Source organism: Chelonia mydas, chromosome 1, assembly GCF_015237465.2.
Source record: "Chelonia mydas isolate rCheMyd1 chromosome 1, rCheMyd1.pri.v2, whole genome shotgun sequence".
NCBI lineage: Eukaryota > Metazoa > Chordata > Testudines > Cheloniidae > Chelonia > Chelonia mydas.
In genome coordinates, this window is record NC_057849.1 from 135,171,531 (window position 1) to 135,191,781 (window position 20,251).

At 42.6% G+C, this 20,251-nt stretch overlaps 1 protein-coding gene across 8 annotated transcripts in view; it reads right to left on the reverse strand.

Moving 5' to 3' along the window:
* Window positions 1-6,537: 6,537 nt before the first annotated feature.
* Window positions 6,538-20,251, reverse strand: part of CTPS2 (CTP synthase 2) — a 138,176-nt gene continuing 124,462 nt past the window's right edge. For 5 of the 8 annotated variants that reach the window (XM_037900964.2, XM_037900941.2, XM_037900970.2 and 2 more), the window contains 3 exons: window positions 16,253-16,397; window positions 9,819-9,824; window positions 6,538-6,648 (listed from right to left, as the gene is read on the reverse strand). In XM_037900964.2, coding sequence (XP_037756892.1) covers window positions 6,579-6,648; window positions 9,819-9,824; window positions 16,253-16,397 — 221 coding nt within the window. In that variant the 3' untranslated portion in view covers window positions 6,538-6,578. The remainder of the gene's footprint in view (window positions 6,649-9,818; window positions 9,825-16,252; window positions 16,398-20,251) is intronic. The other 3 variants (XM_043537876.1, XM_037900959.2, XM_043537875.1) reach the window with 1 other exon arrangement.

Below are 20,251 nucleotides of genomic sequence, written 5' to 3' on the forward strand. Positions count from 1 at the left end.
ATGTGGTAGGTGTCTCACTGAATACATAAGAGAAATGGCCCTTGCCTGAAGAACTTATTATCCACTTTCAGACATTATGTACAAGTGCTTATAAAGCACGAGGCATGGTGGGTTCTCCATCACTGACAATTTTTAAATCAAGATTGGATGTTCTTCTAAAAGATAAGCTCTAGCAATTATTCTGGGGAAGTTCCCTGGCCTGTGTTACACAGGGGGTCAGACTAGATGATCACAACGGTCCCTTCTGGCCTTACTATCTATGAGGTTAGGGAGGAAGGGAGGACAAGGGTTACAGTAAGTGGGTGTAACGATGCAGGACTCACCTCTGCAGCGCCTCCTGCTGTCTGGGAATTTGCTCATTTTCCAGCTCCAGGGCACCCTCTGCAGGCCAGTGTCATCACCGCTGGCCCGTGTCCCTTCCAGACCCTGGTGCCCCTTTGTCTGGGGGTTCTTCCCCAGCAGTATCCCCTCAGTCTCTGGGTCTCCCTTCCCTAGGGAACCCCCAACCCCATAATCCCACCTTGCCTCAGTGCCTACTGCCAATCATCATTTAGCCCCCACTCACTGGGGCCAACTGCAGCCTGTAATGGCCACTCATCATTGGCGGGGGGGGTTGGGAATAGGACCTGCTGCCTCTGCCTATCTCTGAGCTTCCCCTTTACAGTCCCAGCACCTGGTTTAGGCCCCACACAAGGCCCTGCAGCCTGGGAGGTTGTCAGGCTGGAGCTCCCCAGCCCCTCTTGCCTTTCCCCCAGTGCTGCCCTAACTCAGGTTCCTGCTCAGCTCCCAGGCAGCCAGGTCCTTCCCTCTCAAAAGCTAGAGAAAGTGTCAACCAGTGTCTGCCTAGCAGCCTTTTTATAGGGCCAACTGAGACCTGATTGGGGCGTGGCCCAGCTGTGGCTGCTTCCCCAATCAGCCTATTTGCTGCTTACCCCAGCTACAGCCCTCTTCAGGGCTGTTTTAACCCCATCAGGGCTGGAGCGGAGTGACCACCCCGCTACAGTAGGTTATTAGAGCATCTTCATGGTTTAAAGGGTTCCATTAAATTTACAGGCGACTGTGGACTGAGTGGGAGAGGTGAGATGGAAGAAGGCAGAGAATGTGGGCATAGGAGAGCATCAAGGGAAGGACAGGAAGACAGTAAGGAACGATGGGCTTGGGACCAGCAAGGGGACGGAAGGGTAGAGATAAGGGTCAGAAATGTGAGCAGAGGTGGCATGTGCGGCAAGGAAAAGGAAGTGGAGGTAACAGACACATGTTACATGAAGCGGATGGCAGTTATTTTAGTTTACAGTGTTGGAACCTGGAATCCTGAAGTGAATGAGGAAGGACAGGGCCTCTGTGATTAGGACGGGGTGTGCAGACCTGCCTCAAACCTTGCAGTGCTGATGTGTGAAAAGCAGGTGAAGTGAGGCAATGTGGGGGGTGAGGAGGCTTATCAGTCCCTGGAGAAGTGGATCCAGCACATGGGACCTTGGTTTCAGGGTGGTTCTGCATGAAAGAATGACATCAGCAGGCCAGTTAAATTGGAAGAGGCTGCTGCTGGACACCATGAAGCACACCTCCCTGCTCTCTGGCCCTTTCCCAGGGAGTAGGGTTCTTTAAAAGTCACCCTTGGACGTGTCCTCCTGCTGCTGCTTGTGACAAGGGAGGGGTTCCTCATGGATATTGTGGGGCAGGCCTCCAGGATCCAATGTCCTGGGGGCAGCTCCCCAACACAGTCTGGAGGGGGAGAGGACAGGGTAAGGGAGCTGAGTGATCAAGCTCTGAACTCTGAACTCTGTCACTAGCTTCCTTAACTTTTTAAAAAAAAAAATAAATCACAACTCCTCTGTGCCTTAGGTATTCTCCCAAGTTTCTGAGTGGGGAAACTAGCTCCTGGGGTACTGTCATAAGTCATTTTTTTTATAAATATATTTATAGATTAACAGGAGATGGCTGCATTGATAGACAATATTGCATTCAGGCAGACTGTACATATTGCCTATCTTAATGCTTTCATGGGACACAAACAACATATGCTATATTCTGGACAAATTACAACACAGTGTATACACATTTTCATATAACATAATTTAATGTATTTGAAAATACATTTTAAAGTTATAGACATTCTTAAAAGTCCAACATGTTCTAGATCACAGAGACATATAGTAATATCAACTTTGACAATACCTGTTATTTCCAAGGCAAACATCTGCAAACCACCCCAAAACAATGACATATTAGAAGCTTATTTCATCATCATGGTTTCTCTTAATGAACAGAAACTGGGGCTTTCTAAAGCAATTTTTAAAACGCTCATACTTACAAATTAAATATTACTAAGTTATTTAAAAGGCAAATCACTTTTTTTAGATGACTATTCAGGCACAGGATACCACTTGCCAGTGTGCCTGGGTAAAAAATAATCTTTTAATTTATAAAATTAAAATGTGACGCTTGAGGACCTCATTTCAGACATTTGGACTACGCTAGCTTTAGGGTGCTGATCCACACTATGGGCCAGATCCTTGGATGGTCACACAACTGGTGGAATCTGGTCCTAACTGGCCCTTGGCAGACTCACTAGGGAATCATCTGTTGCCCTTGTGCTGCTCAGATAGTAGGCAAGGTAGGATGTGGCCAAGATACCCCTAAAAGACACTGATTACTGGCTGCAGTTTCAGTAGTTCTGGGTGTTTGCATCTGTCATAAGTTAGAATAGTCCATAGGCTGCTCTAATGGGGCACAAGGGGACCAGCTCTGTATAGAGTGGCCCCTGGATCAGAGGAGTGTGAATATGAGTTTTAATCCATCTTTGTACACATTTCCTGACATATGCTATGTGCAATTCAGCTGGATCCCAGGATCTGCCCCTCTTAAATTCTGTGCATTTATGTTTTGTTTACAGCTGACTAGATTACATTTTATTGTGTACCCATATGTTTAAATACTCTTAGGCATCTAATAAATTCAAACCTTCTACTATCCCATTTAGAATTTAGTAGGCTAACATTATGTTCAGTGTTATCAGCTTTTCAAAAATATTACTGTTCAGGTGAAAGCAAGAAGCAGACAAATTTTAGCAGCTGTATGGTGACACTGCATTTGAAGAGGCAAAATGAAAAGGCATGCATATTCAGCATCGGTTATTAAACTCCGTGAAGACTACAATAGACCAACATAACGCCTTGTTCATGTTAACCGCAAAGGATTAAACATTTATTCAATAATCTTAACACTGAAATGATTCTCCACTGCTCACATATAAGATCAACTTTGTTTTTTAGTTCATTCCCACCTTTGAGCACACAGACAGCATACACACAAAAATACATTTTACTGTTCTAAGGCAAAAGCATTTTTCCCTGTGTTTCATTTTATTTAAAAAACAACCCCAAATCTTCGTGCAAATCAAGATTGCTACAGATAAAGAACTATGGCAGATTCACCTGAGATCATTCAGAAATCATAGGACAAGACCAATTATTGTGACTGACAGCTAACATTTGATGGTCCTTTGTCTCATTTTTAAACAAACAGCAATTATCTGGAGAAAATATCATGTGGAAAATGTCAACTGGAAAACAACTCACATCTATAGCAGGGAGGGAAATGCTTTTGTGAGGAAGTTAAGTCTCTGGAATAGCTTTAAAGTCTATATCATATGCTATTTATATCATATATGGAAAAATAAGACTGTACAAAAATGGTGCAACCAATTAATGTGAATTTCCTTCCATTCGATTTTGTTTTGTCTTTCTAAAAAAAAAAGAAGCAAGATATTAGTGTGTGTACAAGCCTTCTCTGCATATCCATTTAACATTTTTGTAGTTGGCATATCCCGTAATGTCCGTGTACCCAGTGGAACTGATGATGGACATAAAAATAATTTTACAGTAGAAACTGCAAGTTTACTTAGATTCAGCAGAGTGCTAACAAACCAAAGCAAATATAGTCTCCATGTGCATCCACCCTTGATTAGTGGAAATCAGGCCCCTCTTCAAATCTTAATATTGTAATGAAGATAACTGAGGTGATGATCACTTTTGTAATTTGATTATGCCTATAAGTAAAGCTGTGTGCTATTTGCTCATCTAGTGTAATTCTACAATGTAATTAGTACCTGCTGGTGAGAAATCAAAATAGAAATGTAGATTCTTCAATCTGAAATTCTGCTGGCAAAGTAGCTTAAAGCATCACAGAAATGCATTAATGCAAGCAATTTGCATCTGAAGAGTCACAATTCTGTAACTAGATTAATAGCATGTTCGGATTTGCCATCATGCACTCTGTTGGGAAACCCATAGTCAAAGCTAAAGCAGATCTCATAAAGTCAGTTATAGACACACACAGTGTCACAGTGTTGCTTTTGCAGCCCAGGCAGTCAGCAGAGTGAGACGTGTTTTATTTCTTTACTGACTTGTTTAAGCTGCTCATCACCGTCGTATTTGAGATCCTCATATAGATTAGTCCTCCTGAGCCATGTGAGGTAGGGAATTATCATTATCCCTATTTTACAGCTGGGGAACTGAGATATAGCAAGATGAAGGGTGGGATTCACAAGGGGGCTTAGGCACCTGCCCTGAGTTAGGTGCCCAAGCTCCCTATACAATGCATGGTGGACACTGGCACCTAAGAATAGAATTAACAAAAGCCATCATACTGAGCAGGGAGTTTTCTAAGATAGCCAAAAAGGGACAGGTTTTATCCCACTGGTTAGAGCACACGCCTAGCATAGGCGAAACCCAGGTTCAATCCCCCCTCCCCTGCCTAATGTGGCAAAAGGATTTGAACATGGATCTTCTACCTCCCAGAAAAGAGCCCTAGCTACTGAGCACTAGGACATTTAGGGTCAGGACTCTCTCAATCTCTCCCAGTGATGTTGTCCCACTGTGTATAAATACTTAAATATGCACTGAGCCAAAGACAGAGTCAGAATAACCACAGCCCGGTGATTATACAGACCACCCACTTGGGAGGTGGGACACCCAGGTTTCAGTCTGCCTACGCCAATGACTATTTAATTATTTAAACACAGTGGAACAGTTTCAACAGGAGAGCTGGAGAAACAGCTATGCAGGCATATGCCATAGTCCCTCAGCTAAGGCAGTCCTCTAAGAGGTAGGCGATGCAAGTTCAAATCCCTTCTCCACCTCAGGAAGAAGTGGGAATTGAACCTGTGTAAGTGCTTTAACTACTGGACTAAAAGTTGTAAGAAAGAGGGGCACTCTACTACCTCCTCCTGTTTTGGGTGTGTTTATTTGTGCTCCAAGCACACTACCCACTCATGCTCTGCAGGCAAGATAGAAGAAGTCCATTAATCTTTCTGGGGCTTAAGTGTGAGTTAGGTGCCAAGCAGTAGCAGGACTTACACCACTCTAGACACGTTCAGCTGCTGAAATTTAGGCACCTGGGGGACTTTCACAGTTGGAAACTTAGGCACAAGGGACTTTAGGTACCTACAAGGTTAGGCAACAGCTAAGCAAGGGCTTTGTGGATTGCAATGGTGTCTAAATATTGGACTTAGGCACCTAATTCTACCTTGTGAATCCCACCCAAAGTGACTTGCTCAAGAGCACAGAAGAAATATGTGGTTGAGCTAAGAGCAGAACTCACATTTCCTGAGCCTCAGTCTACCTTATTTATATGCAGCCTTAATCACCAGTGTGGCACAGCAGTCAGCAGTTATGCCATGCAAATGGAGAGGATTAAACTGGGGAAATGGAAACCTAAAATGAACTGCATACAATGGTATTGAAGAGCACTGCGCCGTGGTTCGGAATGAAGGGATGAATGAGATTATCACACTGGCTATGATCTTGAAGGTCTTGTGTGCAGGTTAAGTCCCAATGGTTAAAGTAAGATTGCAGTTCAGTCCATGACTTAGCCAAGGTCAGGTGCCTCAAGGGAAATACACATTCAGATAGTTGTGGAGACCATTACTGTTATTGTTAAAGAAGCAAACAACTAGAAGTAACAGGACTTTAGCAAGAGTATACAAGCAAACAAACCGCCAATTTAAAAATATTAGCTTGCTAAATTCACATCCCTACACTGGCTGAACCCCGAGATTTATCATGAAGTGTCTGCACTGTCCTAAGGCTGAGTGTCCATCTCTGGAAGAAATATGACAACAGAAAATAAAACACAAAGAAATGGTTCAAAGAGGGGCAAAAACCAAATCAGGTCAACACAATGGAATCAAACTCATTTTGAGTTGCATGCTAAAGTAACAGACAAGTAAAGAAAACAATATTTGGAAAGATTGCAAAAGTATAATTATAAAGAATAGCTTTTCAAACACTATCAGAACTTGATTTTGTCAAGCATCTTTCACACAAACTGCACCCAAAACACACTGCAGACTTTAATAATACAATTAAAAAGTTAAACAACAAAAGGAGAGAGAAATTAAATGCTGCAGGCAAGGGAGATAAGATAAGTTTTCAGAGGGGATTTGGAGTGAGAGGGAGACCCAAGATAACTTTGTCTCTTGGAGTAAGTCAAGAAGAAATAAAGGTTGTAAAGAAGCATCAAAAGGGCCCTGTTCACCTCAGTAGCATTCTCCAATTCTCTGCTCTCATGCAGGGGGTTCAGCTTTTTTCTGAATCAGGAGGTTCTTTTTCTGGGGAACTGTCATCACTGAGGTCACTGTAGCTATCACTAGCAAAAAAGAATAGATTGTGTGAGTGGTGTAGAAGAAACAATTGCTTCATCTCAAGCCCTCCAACCCCAATGACCCACACTAAGGTCCTGCTTTCTCAGGAAAGCACGTAAGCACAGGCTTGACTGTACTGCCATTGTAACATGTTTTCCTTAATAGGAATGGACTTAAGCGTCTGCTTAAGTGCTTTTCTAAACTGAGTTCTAAGTAACTGATGAGAACCAGTACTCCATACTGACAGTGTATTATTCTTCTGTTTGGTTACTATGTCTTAACACTTAACAGCTTGATGCTGAAGAGTGCTGAGTGACTGCAACCACCACTGATGTCACTGAGAGTAGCAAGTTCTCAACATAAGATTAGAAAAGGAATGTTCTAATTTACAATAGAGAAGAAGGAGTTTAAATTGAGAAAAATTTAAAGTAGAGTGAGTTGGGAATTTTCCATCGAAGGATTTACCAACAAAAAATGCCCTTTTCAAAAAACACATGTTCCAGGAGGAAATTTCAATATAGCCAGAAAAATCTGATTTTCTGTCGGGCATATCAAAATGATGGCTTCTCAGCTGTCTCCTAGAAGGCTCTTCTGCCTGTAGGCAGAAAGTCAAATTGACAAAAACCTTCCAAAAGGACTGCCACGGCTGAGAGCCCGGAACCTGCCTTTCTGGATCTCAGGGCTCCCTGCCTTCACCCCAAGCACCAGAGAGGCAAAGAGCTCAGGCACTCAGCCTTCCTGCCTCCTCCTAGATCTGGAGCTGAAGAGACTGAGCACCCAGGGCTCTCTGCCTCCAGAAATAGGGGAAGGCTAAGGGTATGTCCACACAGCAAAAAAGGTCAGTGAGCCTCACAGTCCAGGTCAACTGACTCAGGCTTGCAGGGCTCATGCTAAGGGCTAAAAATAGTAGAGTAGATTGCTTGGGGTGGAGCCCGAGCTCTCAGACCCTCCCCTCATGTGGGGTCTCAGGGCACTGCAGTTTTATGGCCTTGCAGCCCAAGTCCAACGAGCTTGAGTCAGCTGCCCCAGGCCAGCCATGGCCATGCTGTGGGTCTTTTATCGCAGTCTGGACATATTTTTCATGTGAAGGAATTTTCATTTTCTAGCCAGCTTTAATTAAAGGCCCACTTTTATTTATTTAACTTGACCAAAAAACTTAATTTATATTTAAATTAAAATCCTGCTATTTCAAAATCACATCAGAACAAGATCATTATCAATGCACTACTAACAGCTTCCCCTTTCATCTCCTGTTTCCTATAAATACATTGTTTTATACAGGAGAGAAACTAGTGTGCTAGTGATCATTTTATCAGTGAACAGAACAAGGAAATGGTGAAGAATGTAAAGCAGCACAGTGATCAGCTGAAGGAACTTCAAACAGGCCACAGCAGTCTTGATCAGACAGACTGCACGTTCTTCAGAAGAGTTCAGCTGAACAGCTCCTTGCACAGCCTATGGCAGTGGATGTGTATCTGGGTTGGCGAGCTCTTGGGCTCAATCACAGCTCTTCTGCATGTCCAAATTAAACCTGTTCAGAAGATAACACTCCAGGTGGATCCCTGGCACTCTCCTCCAGTGTATCCCCCAGCTGTTTTACCTCCCTGCGATCACAGGGGTGCTGTGAAAACCAGGGAGTTGGTAGCCCCCTTTGACAGCTACTGAGCTGGTGAACTGACTAGCAGCCTAGTTGGAAGGCAGATGATATACTGCAGTTCAGATAATTTAGAAAAGTCATTAAACTGCACTAAATTATGCTTGGGCTCAATGGAGTTTGCCTAGGGTGCTGGATTTGACCTTAATCTCGTCTTGTTCATGTTATATATATTACCTAATTAAAACACAAAAATTGTGGAAGAGTAGGATAGGGTATATGACAGCAAAGTTGTCTTATTTAATTTCAGACTTTCACTGCTAGGGGAAATCTGCAACAACGTAACTCATTATGTCCCCGGAGGAGCCTATGGCAGCATAGCCCCCTAGTGCAGACACAGACTATGCTGTCAGAATGAGGGTTTTTTGCTGATATAGGGACACTGCCTCCCCGAATGATATTAGCTATGCCAACAGAAGCATTCTTCTTTCAGCATAGCTGCAGCTACATTGTCGGTTTTGTCAGCATAGCTCTGTTGCTTGGGGTTGTGGTTTTTTTCATATTCTTGAGGGATATAGCTACACCATTATATGTTTTAAGTGTAGACCAAGCCTCAGTTGCTTTCACATTTACGTCTACACTTGCAGAGTTTTTGCACTGTAAGTTTCACCAGTGATAGAGAATTGGTGAAAGTAAAGAGCTGGTTTGTGTACTCGCTTAATTCCTCAGGCGTCAGAGAGCATTTACATGAGCAGCACTTCCATTGCCAATGAGAGCAGCGCTCTAGGGCAGCTATCCCATAGTGAGGCTCTCTCCATTTTGACGATGGGTCTTGTGGGCGGGGGGGTGATCGCGGGGCACCCTGGGTCCCTGCACAGCCTCCTCTCCCCAAACGCTGATCAGCTCCAGTAGCTCAGCATTGCTCCAAGCAGGGGATCGTTTGCTCCGTGGAGCGGGCACTGTCACCTGGCCAGATGATAAGTGAGCACTTGCCAAGAAAACAGGAAGGGGAGTTTCAAATTTCCCAGAGCTTTACAGGGGGCGGGCTGGATGTCTGTTTACCTGGCATCAGAGCAGCAGAGCTGCTGGCCAGAGTGGTCACCTAGGCAATGTGGAATATCCTCCGGAAGCGAAAAGCTCTGTAAACAGGAAGAACATGCCTTCACTTGCACATCACCGCAAAAGCATCACTGGTAAGAGCTGTATGCCTCTCGTGGAAGTGGTTTTCTTTTTGCAGTGAAACTTCTGAGTTTCACTGTAAAAAGTCATTGGCAAGTGTAGACGCTCCCATGGTTTTTGCACAAAAAAGGGCCTTTTTCCACTGTGTAGACATGCCCTAAGTCTTAACTTTCTGTACTTCCTTTGTGTTATATGTATGTGGTTGATTAACCTAGTTAAAAGAGTGGGTCATATAGGACTAACTAAATGATCAGTCTGAGGATTTTAATATGTGGAAAATAATTACATTACCAACATGCACCAGCTAAAGTGAAGAAAAGTGTTGCTAACAATATGATCAAGCATGCCAAATGCACACAGACAAACACAGTTTCATCAGAGCATCGTTGCCATTGTACTTACTTCTTTCTGAATGTGCCCAAGGAAGCATGGAATAAAAACTTTGTATTATTAAAACAGTTATGTGTTTAATACAGTATAATACAGAACATTTTCAAGTACAGTAATTAATTGCAGTGTTTTGCCATGTTATGATAACACTTAGCCTTTAAGTTTTCTATTAGCACTTGCAAATATTGGGACTTTTATTAGTTTCAGGAAACGTGCCCTACCTTTTGTTTCTCCACCCAGCATATATACTGTTAATTTTAAAAAGCGGCCAGTGGGAGCTGCAATCGGCCGAACCTGTGGACGCAGCAGGTAAACAAACTGGTCCGGCCTGCCAGGGGCTTTCCCTGAACAAGCGGCGGACCGGCTTTGAGAACCACTGTTTTAATGGACTCAGTGAGAGTTGGATCAGGCCTTTTATGGCTTTAAGTAATTGTTAAAAAAGTAAAGACTTCTTGGAACAAAATGATGCCATTAGCTTTGCCCAAGAACATTTCCTCAGAGCCCTTTTGACCCTAACACCTACTTGTTATGTTTAACAACTCCATCTTATCCTGACTGTTGGATGTGAACATTAAGGTTCAAATTATCTTTTGGGATTGATTGAATAGGAGGTAATTTAGGGAAAAATTTGACTTTAAAAAAATTAGTGAATTACAATAAAATGAAATACCACTTGGGGCAAGAGCTGGGGGACAGATATTCCCAAAAGATAGCAAGCAGAAACACTCTTATGTAGGAGCAGATTTTTTATACATACTTTTTCAGGATGGATCCAACCTCATCCTCCTCCCCCAGCACTGAAGCAAGAGTTCCATTAGCACCAAATTCACCTATATTTAGAGCCCTGGGGTGTCCCCATCTGTTTATTCTAGTTACTGTACCTCTGTTTTCCCCTCACACACCATCATATATCAGTCAATGTAGTGCCTAGGTGCAGCTAAGAGGAGAGGATTTCCTGTTCGTGTTACTATGGAAATCATATGATGTGTTCATGTGGTGATGGGGCATGAATGTAAGCTGCAGCGTGTCACCCCATTGATGTATCTCAGCTCCTACAGGGGCAGGGAGTTAAGATCATGTCTAAACAATACATAATCTGCTGTGGTGCAGACCAAATTTAAACCAGCTGGAGAGTCCCCTAGAGAATTCCCCGTGTGTAGCAGGAATTTCCACTGGCAGAAGAGCTGGTGGGGGAGGCACTGCTGAAATCTCCACTCTTGGCATAAGGGAAGGTAGGAGTGGAAAGGAGGTGTGGAAGAAAGGTTCTACTGTGGCCCGTTCTCCAATTGTGAGAGGTCTCTGAGGGACCTTATGTCAATGACAGAAATTAAAGCTGCCCCCTTTAACTTACACCAGGGCTGGGCAGCTGAAAATCAGGGAGCCATGGGCTGTTCCCCTCTCTCCACTACACAGCAGAAAAAAATCAATCCTTTTGTGTCCTATTTTGCCCAGAACTCCTCAGACACCAGGAATTATACCAATGGTGTCACTGTTTCCACAGGGCTAGACATTGCCTTTGGGCACAGCCCCGAACAAAGGAGACCACACCAGGAGTAGCTCTGAGAGGCAGTATGACTCAGAGACACACCTTTGAGGCAAAATTCCTTCCCAGAGCAAGGAGGAAGCAGGGACGGTTGTGATTTGCTTCTGGATTTTCGGATGCCTTTGAGGCAAACTGCCTAGTAATACTACTACTGAAGCTAGGATTCAAAAAAGCATTAGACTGTTATATGGGTAATGAAAACATCCAGTTAAATTAGATGGTTAAAACACATTTAGAAAGGATAGCACCTCAGACTTCAGTCAACCACTAACTAACCAAGCACACCGCTAAGTCAATCCCTCAGGGTTCGATTCACAAATGGACTTAGGTGCCTGACTACCAACATTTAAGTACCACTAACATTCACAACCTAATGTAAGGCCTGTAAGGCTCCCTTTCCATAAGTCAGCACCTGCAAAGCTGCCTAACTCCTGATGCCATCTCCCAGCTAATGAACTGATCGGAGCTCTTGCTGACTTCTAAGCCCCAGAAAGATTCTCAAACTAGGTATTCCCCTGACTATATCACCTGCCAGGCCTGATCCATTAGGCATGCTCAGAGCACCTAACCTCTACAAAAGGCAGCTGGGGATGGAGGGGAGCCAGCAGGTCAGGAATTTTTCAAACTGGCTGGGGTATGCAGCTGTAGATCTAGAATACCCAATAGTGAGGGTGCTTATCTGGGATGGAGGAGACCCCAATTTGAATTCCCACTCTGCCTGATTTGGAGCAAGGACTTGAATCCAGCTCTCTGACATCCCAGATGAGTGTCCTAACCATTGGGCTATGGGCTGTTCTGCAGTAGGACTCATTCAGTCTCTTCTGTTTAAGCGGTTCCTCTTTGCTTAAGTACTTAAATATTCATTGGAACAAGGACTGGAATCTGGCTCTCCCACATCCTGGGTGAGTGTGCTGACTACTGACTATAATGGGGTGGAGTCTCTGTTTTTTGTAAGAAATGGCTGACTCAGCTTAGACACCTAGCTCCAAGTTCATGGCTGAGAATCTAAAGCAGAGACAAGTGCCTAAGGCACAGCTCAATAGAAGTTAGGTACCAAAATCCCTTTAACCATATGGGCCCTAATTCCCACCCCTTTCCTCTACATCTCACTCCTGGCTATCTTAAGCAGCTCCCCACTCAGCTTGCAGGCTTCAGAGAATGGCTCTCTTAGACACCTAACACTCCCCATTCAATGCACAGAGAGCCTGAGTGCTAAGTCAGGGTTGAAAATTCTAGCAGACTGCAGGACACCTAGGAGTTAGTGTTGCAATACTTATGTCCTCTTTGAGAATCTATCCCTACCTCATTAGGATTAGGAAGGAACTTCTCCTATAGGTTTTCCTGTAATTGTCCACTTCAGGGTCTCTTGCATCTTCCTTTGAAGCATCTGGTGCTGGCCACTGGTAGAGGGTACTAGATCAGACAGACCATTGATCTGAACTGATATAGTAGTTTATAATTGGTGTGGGGGAGAGCACCACCAGAGCATCCCCTGAAACCAGGACTTGGCATTACAAGGGTAGTTCCCCTTTGGCACCCTCTAGTGTCTGCCATTCTGATTCTGCAGTGGTCTGTGGCTTCCTTGGCCCAGCCCTCCAGCCAGTCCAGTCCCCTTCTGGTGTTACAAAATTCCAACTGAAAATTCAAATAAACATCCAAACAAATGATTCTGTCTCTCTTGGGTTACTCTGACATTCCCTGCTCTTCAATCGTACTCCTAGGCTCTGCAAAGTTCCTCTTTGCACCTTAAACTGAGCACTGTCTCCACAGCTTTCTCCCTAGTGGCTTGTTTCCTCCTAGCAGGTTTCCCACTGCTTTCCCTGTACAGTGGCTTTGGCCAGGGACCCAGGGACCTCCCTGCTTCTTGCAGACTCTACCTCAGGGTCTTTCACATGGCTTCTTCCTCCTAAATATTCTCTCTCAAACCTTGTTATGAGGCCCACATATTCATCATACTAACACCTAGCCCCATTAGCTCCACCCCCCTGAGGCTGGGATATAGTTAATTATGGCACAGCTGAGACCAGCCACTTTCCCCTTATAGAGGCCAGTCTCCCTGTGATGCAGTTCCTATTCTACTATTTTCCCTGCCAATGCTGGATTGTTTCCTACTTTACACTGTCTGGTGTATTGCCTACTACAGTGTGCAAAGTAAGGAACTTCCACCACTTTGCTAGGGAGACTATTGCAGAGCCAGATACATCTTGTCATCAGAGTTCTTCCTGATATTCAGCCTCAATATCCCTTTCTTAATTTCATTCCATTACTCCTAGTGGTAGCTGGTAAGTACTTCCTCTCCATTTACAAGGCTGCCCAGGGCAGGAGGGAGGCAAAAGGGGCAGTTTGCCCTGGGCCCCCTGTTTGAGAGGGCCCCCAAACTGAATGGTGCTGTGATCCCACATTCCAAGTCACGATGCCTGGAGTGGGGAGCTGGGCCCAGCCCCATGGAACAGGAGCTTCTTCTGTGGGGTAGGCTCACTCTCCAACAACCCCCCACCAGGTCTCCCCTCAGTGGTCATTTTTTTTGGAAAGGTGGAGGGGTCTCTGGCCCATTCATATTTCCACCCTTCAGATATTTGGATATTGTATCCCTTCCGTAAGTGTCATTTAGCTAAACTACATATGTTTAGTTCTTTTACTCTTCTCTTCTCTCAATCCCTCTAACTTGTCAATATTCTTCTATTAATGCAGTGCTCAGAATTTAATGGAATACTTCAGAACTAGGGAGAGAAGGATGGTTACTTCCCTGCTCTGCATTTTCCCAAGTGGAATCTCATTTCATTCTTTTCAATTAATGTTTCTAAACTGTCCAAGTCCTTTTGTATCATTCCTGTGCCCTGACTGGTGTTTCCAACTCCTCCTAAATTATTATTGTTTGCAAATGTCATTAATTTATTGTTACCCCCCTGCTCCAGACCCATTAATGAAGTTATTAGAAAAGACCAGGCCTAATGATTCCTGTGTATTCCCAGTAGACCTTCTTTCAACTTCACATGGTGCTGCTTTTTTTCCCTACTTAATTTATTGCACTTCAGTGGTTTAACAACCAACATGATATTAGCTGATTTCGACTACTTTTTCAAGCAAGATTTCACAAGACCCAGTACCAAATTCTTTACTAAAATCCAAATATATTACTTCTGAAGTAATCAAATATTTTTGTCTGGCAATATTTATTCTTTATAAACCCATGATGCTTATTGCTCATGGTCCCTTTTGAATTTAGGGATCAGAGCTACTGTAAACTGGCATCGCTGCACTGAAACCAATGGATATACACCAATTTACACCAGCTGAGGATCTGGCCCTAGATGTTTAGTGATTTCTTTTACTTAATCTTTGTTTCATTACTTTACTAAGGAGAGAAAATATATGTATAGGATGGCAATTGTCAAGAATCACATTTGTTTTCTATTTTCAGAATTGTCTGTTTGTTTTTCTCTGGTATCTCCCTAATAGTCTGTACTTTTTCAGAAACACCCATTCATTTACTAGTATACTTAATACCCCCTAGGATGACCAATAGTTGGAATGGCTGATCAGTAGATTTTGAATTTTTTTAAATGTTCTTTTACCATGCCAGAGACATACACTACACTCCTTTATGCATTGAGAACAAAGAGGTACTTAAAGAAATGAAAGGACATTTCATTTAGAACCAATAAAACTGTACTTCCCTTTCCAATTTATAGATAACCTGTGTAATGCACTACTACAGGAGGCCATCAAATGAAACTCTGGATTTGAAAACGGGATAGATAATGTTATGACCACACCTCTAATAACATTTGTAGCAATGGTTAACAACAAGGTAATATTTGAATACTATGAATTATAAGAGATGGCCTGCTGAAGTCAGGAAGGAGTTTTTCCCCATATGTACATCATTATACAATGGCCAGGACCGTTAGAGTTGAGGTTCACTTGCATCTGAAAGATCTGCGGTAAACTATAAGAACCTGGATTCCAGCAGTTTGATTTGGCTTGATAATTATGTTCCTATTGAGTCTTCAGAAAAATTCTTCCCCTTTGCTCTTAAGTAAGAGAATCCATTTCAGAAATATTTAAAAGCAATGCATGGGGAAAAATGCAAAACTGGTAAGTTCTGCACTTCAAAGTTGGATCTGAGAAGGTTATCTTATGGTGGTCTATATTTTGAGAAGCATTGCCATTTTACCCTAGGTTCCCCCTGGCCTCACATGCTCTTTATAATTATTACTATTAACATGGCATCTTTGATTATTAAAACATTTTACAAATATGAATTAATTAACACAGGCTGAAAAGTATTGCTATAAAAAAGAAATGTCCCAGGAACTTTACCTTGGATACACAGACAGGTCTGGGGCTGTTGGGATCAGAGATCTTGATTTGGCTCAGCCACAAAATTCTGACCTAGGTTCAAATCCTACCCAAACTTGGGTTTTGCTTTGGGCCCTTTTCTACTTGCTCAATATTATTACCTTGCTGCAACAAAATAACCTTGACATTCACTGTTTCATTGTTATGATCATTCACATACAGATAGGTAAGAACTTAACTGCATGAGTTGCCAGCAGACCTTTTTCCTGGTAAAATAACCATTAACACAGGTGAAGTTAGAGGGCCAGACACCTCCTGTGAGGTGAAAAATAAATTTTCCTGGAACTGATTGCAGCCAGTCAGGATTTACTTATTTGCATTTCATTACAGTAGTACTTTATTGTTTCTGATCCTACTATTGTTAGTCTCTGAGAAGGAAAAATACAGAGATATGGCTCTTCAAATGACTGTTTTCAGCCAGGGTTTTTCTCATAAATGTAATAAAAATCAATATAAAAAAGCCCCCTTCCCTTCCTCATTTATTGTATCAATAAAGGATAGTCCTGCTGAAACTAGGCAAACAAGCAAATAATAACGTTACCTTGGAGACAATTTACATCCACGTTGCAAGTATGCACTGAGTGTCCCAGTTGCTGCAAGCAAGAGACCAAGGTATGGAGGTGAGGGCTTCATAGGTCTTGAGGAAAACTCTGGATGAAACTGGACACCAACAAAATATGGGTGATCTAAAATCCAAAGGGCATAAAGAAAATGGTAGAAGCTAGGAAATAGAAGACAGTTCTTAATAAAGCTACTTTTATAAGGAAAAAGATTTAACACAGGGCACTAAATAACTCTCAATCTTATAATTTCATATGAATTTAATGGGGAAAAAGATCTTAATATTCTTTGATTAAATACAACAAAGGAAAACTGACTAAGGCTATACAGGCTGTAATGTGCAAAGCTGAGGGCCAATAATAGCACAAGCGACTCAGATTTCATTCCCATATTTACAATGAAATCACTAGAATGCACCGAAGTGTGCTTAGGCTTCTCTCTCGTATTTACACTGTAGTTTAGTCTCTACATATTTTGTGTGTATGTACAGATATACATAAATGTAAGCACAGTGTGCATAATAAACTGTCAGATCCTGCAAGCTGCTGAGCGCCTTCAACTCCCACTGAAATAAGTAAGCGTCAAAGTCACTTGGCACTTTACAAGAAAAGGCCCACCGGCTGGAAACAGGAAGAGAACAGTGATCCCATTTTGTGAAGGATTTTGATATTTGGTTTCATTCTGACTCGGGACACAACCCCAAAATACTGTAATTATCCACACAAGGGAATGGAGCTCTGGCTCTGGTGTAGTCTGCATGGTAGGCTGCTGCAGAACTTAGAAGCCCTGCAGTCCCTGACTCCAAGGCAGACTGCGTGATGGGCTGCCCCAAAGCCATGGAGACCCTGGGAGCCCGGGCTACTGAGAAGCTGCAAACCTCAGAGCCCGGGTTCCCTGGTTCTTGGCTCTCCATTAGCCTGCTGTGGAGTCAGGTGGACAAGCTGGCAGGAAATCATCTCTGTGAAATGGTTTGATTTCAACAAAAGAGCAAATTCTGACAATGTTTTGTTGGAATTTTCCTGACCAGCTCCAGAGAATATATTTACTAATCTTTTCAAGTAGGACAAAGGAGCTGATCAGACGTCCCAGTTGTGTGTACTACTGATCTGCAACGTTTGGTATAAAATACTGTGGAATAGAAATATAAGGATTAATTGCAATAAATATGGTGACTACTAAGGGAGAAGACTACTTTTTTTTTTCCCTCTAAGGAGAACTCTGTTTTTTCCTGATGGGGAATTCTGATTGGTGAATGGGAATTGTGCGACCTTAATTCATTCATCCCATGTGTATGTATTGTGATACAGTTTTTAATTACATGACCACATACTTTTTTTTTTCACAAGACCCCTGTCTCATTCAATGAAGGGATGGACCTGCTCTGGGAATGAATCATGGCTGTGTAGTGAAGGAGGCTGTTGTCTATAGGATCCCTGCTTCATTGGTCTCATGGGTAGGACAGCTGAATGCTGCCCTCAGGAACTGGATTCTATCCCTGCCTCTGCCACAGAGTTTCCATGGCTTGCTGGACAAGTCACTTAAACCAAAGTTTTCACAGCTGGTCACTAATTGTGTGTTCGTTATTTCCTGGGTTCCTGACCTGAAACTGTACAGTCTGATTTGCAGAAGTGATGAACACTCGCAGCTGCAACTGAAGTCAATGGAGCTGTGCTTTGAGCAAGTACTATTTAATGCTAAATTACTCTGAAAAATCAAGTTCTACGTGTCTCAGGTTGGTTAGTGGATATACTTGATTAACTTTGTGCCTCAGCTCCCCATTTGCAAAATGGAAATGCCACCATGACACTCCTGTGAGGTGAGGGAAGATACATTAATATTTGTGAATCACTCTGATATTACAGTGATGAGCACCATAGAAAAGTCCTTGAGGAAATTAATACTTCTGTCTTCAGAGCAGGGTTTGGATAGTGTGCAGTAAATAAGGTCTGATCCATGAACAATGAAGAGCAAACAAAATATGCCAATTCAGTAAGCACTGTCCATTCTGTTCACTGAATTAGGCAGGGGTCCTGTGGAAAAACTAGTATGTGAACATGTAATTAAAGAACATGAAGTGGTCATGTTAGAAAAACATCTGGAGAGCTTAAGATCACCTGAGGACACCAAGTTTATTTGTTGGACTGTAGCAAGGAAAATGGTCAAAGGTACACAAGTGCACTGCTAATGAAAGCACAAATAGCCACATCTACTCTAACGCTGGGCAGCTATACACTATAATGACCCTTACTATAGCTTGTGTGCGAAAGAGAAAACAATGAACATATTTTATAAATAGTAGTTTATCACATTCAATACAAACACTGAAAGTAACAGAGTAGCAGCACTGACTTTCTGAAGACAACATAAAAATAGAGTAGGTGTATGTTTCTCTTAAAAATAGAATAGTGTGTTTATGTTGAAGCAAGATACGTCTAGTTTGTATCTCCCATTGTTGTATGCAGTGTTGATGTAGCCGTACTGATCCCAGGATATTAGAGAGATGAGGTGGGTGAGGTAATATCTTTTATTGGACCAACTTCTGTAGGTGAGAGAGACAAGCTTACACAAAGCTCTTCTTCAGGTCTGGGAAACTCGAAAGCTTGTCCTCATCAACAGAAGCTAGTCCAAAAAAATATATTCCCTCGCTCACATGGTCTCTCTAGTTTAAATCTGAGCATTTAGGTAAGGTTTCTATTTGAAAGAAAGTAAGGGGAAATGTTTTAGGACATTCCTGTTCCATACACCTATTTCTCCCATAAGGATGCTGCTATTAAAGCCCTAAAGCAGTTAACATTGACCGTTATCAGAGACGGGACATTGGACTACATTGACCATTGCTCTCTTCTGGTATGACAATTTCCAAAACAGTTTCCAGTTCCAGTGAGTTCCGCTGCATTATCATAGAGTAGGTGGTTACAGGAAAAGCATGTTTTCCTTTGACAATGAAAACCAGGTGTACACTACTGTTACAATCACTAATATATCACTAATTGTACAAGATTTACTGCAAAGTATGTCATGTAAGGTATCAATGGAAAAGTTGTAATCTGCTAAATATGATTATCCTGTTTATATGCATGTATCATCTTTGTATCTGAAGTCATGAATATTTGTTATGTATTTGTATCTCAAACATGGGTTGTGTTGCTGACTGACACCCCACAGACAAATTTACATTCAGGCTAGCCATAGCTGGTTGATGGGCCAGCCATATGGTGATGGGCGATTGATGGGAATCAGCTCTTCAGTGAGCCCTCCTGAAGACGCCACAGACAGTGTAGAGCCAATGGCTACCCATATGAATCAGCAAAGCATGTATGGACACGTAAACTAAGACTCCATCTTTTACAAGTAACTTTCCATGCTCATATGACCCAGGACTCCATATTGGCCAGTAACTTTCCATGCACGAATTGAGCTATAAAGTGCAATCTGTGACATCACTGCTTTGTCTTCATTCCTGCTTCTCATCTCTGCACTGTGATTTTCTAAGGAAGCGTTGAACATAGGACTGAATGACCCCTGACCTGCTTGGGTGAACCAGAGAGATTTTTTTACAAGCTAGCAGATTTAACAGCACTGCTATGATCCTGATCTACAGATTCTGAAAATCACTTGTAATGTATTTGATTCTCTTAACCATTTAAGAACTCTTTTCTTTTTATGTTATTAAACCTTTAATTTTTAGCTACTAATGGACTGGCATCAGCTTGACGGTTGGGTAAGATCTGAGTTGTATATTGACTGGGGAGTTGGCGGATCCTTTGGGATTGGAAGAACTTTATATAAGATGAACATGGTTTTCAGTAACGTCTCATCATAAAGACCAGATGTCTGGGTGGTGATAAGGGCTGGTTTACAAAGGGGGCTGTGTTGTTAGCTTCTTGTTAACCAGTGTGGTGCTACAGAACCTCATTCTTTTACTGGTTTGGTGAATCTAATGTTAGAATAGCCATCAGTTTTGGGTGTGTCTGCCCTA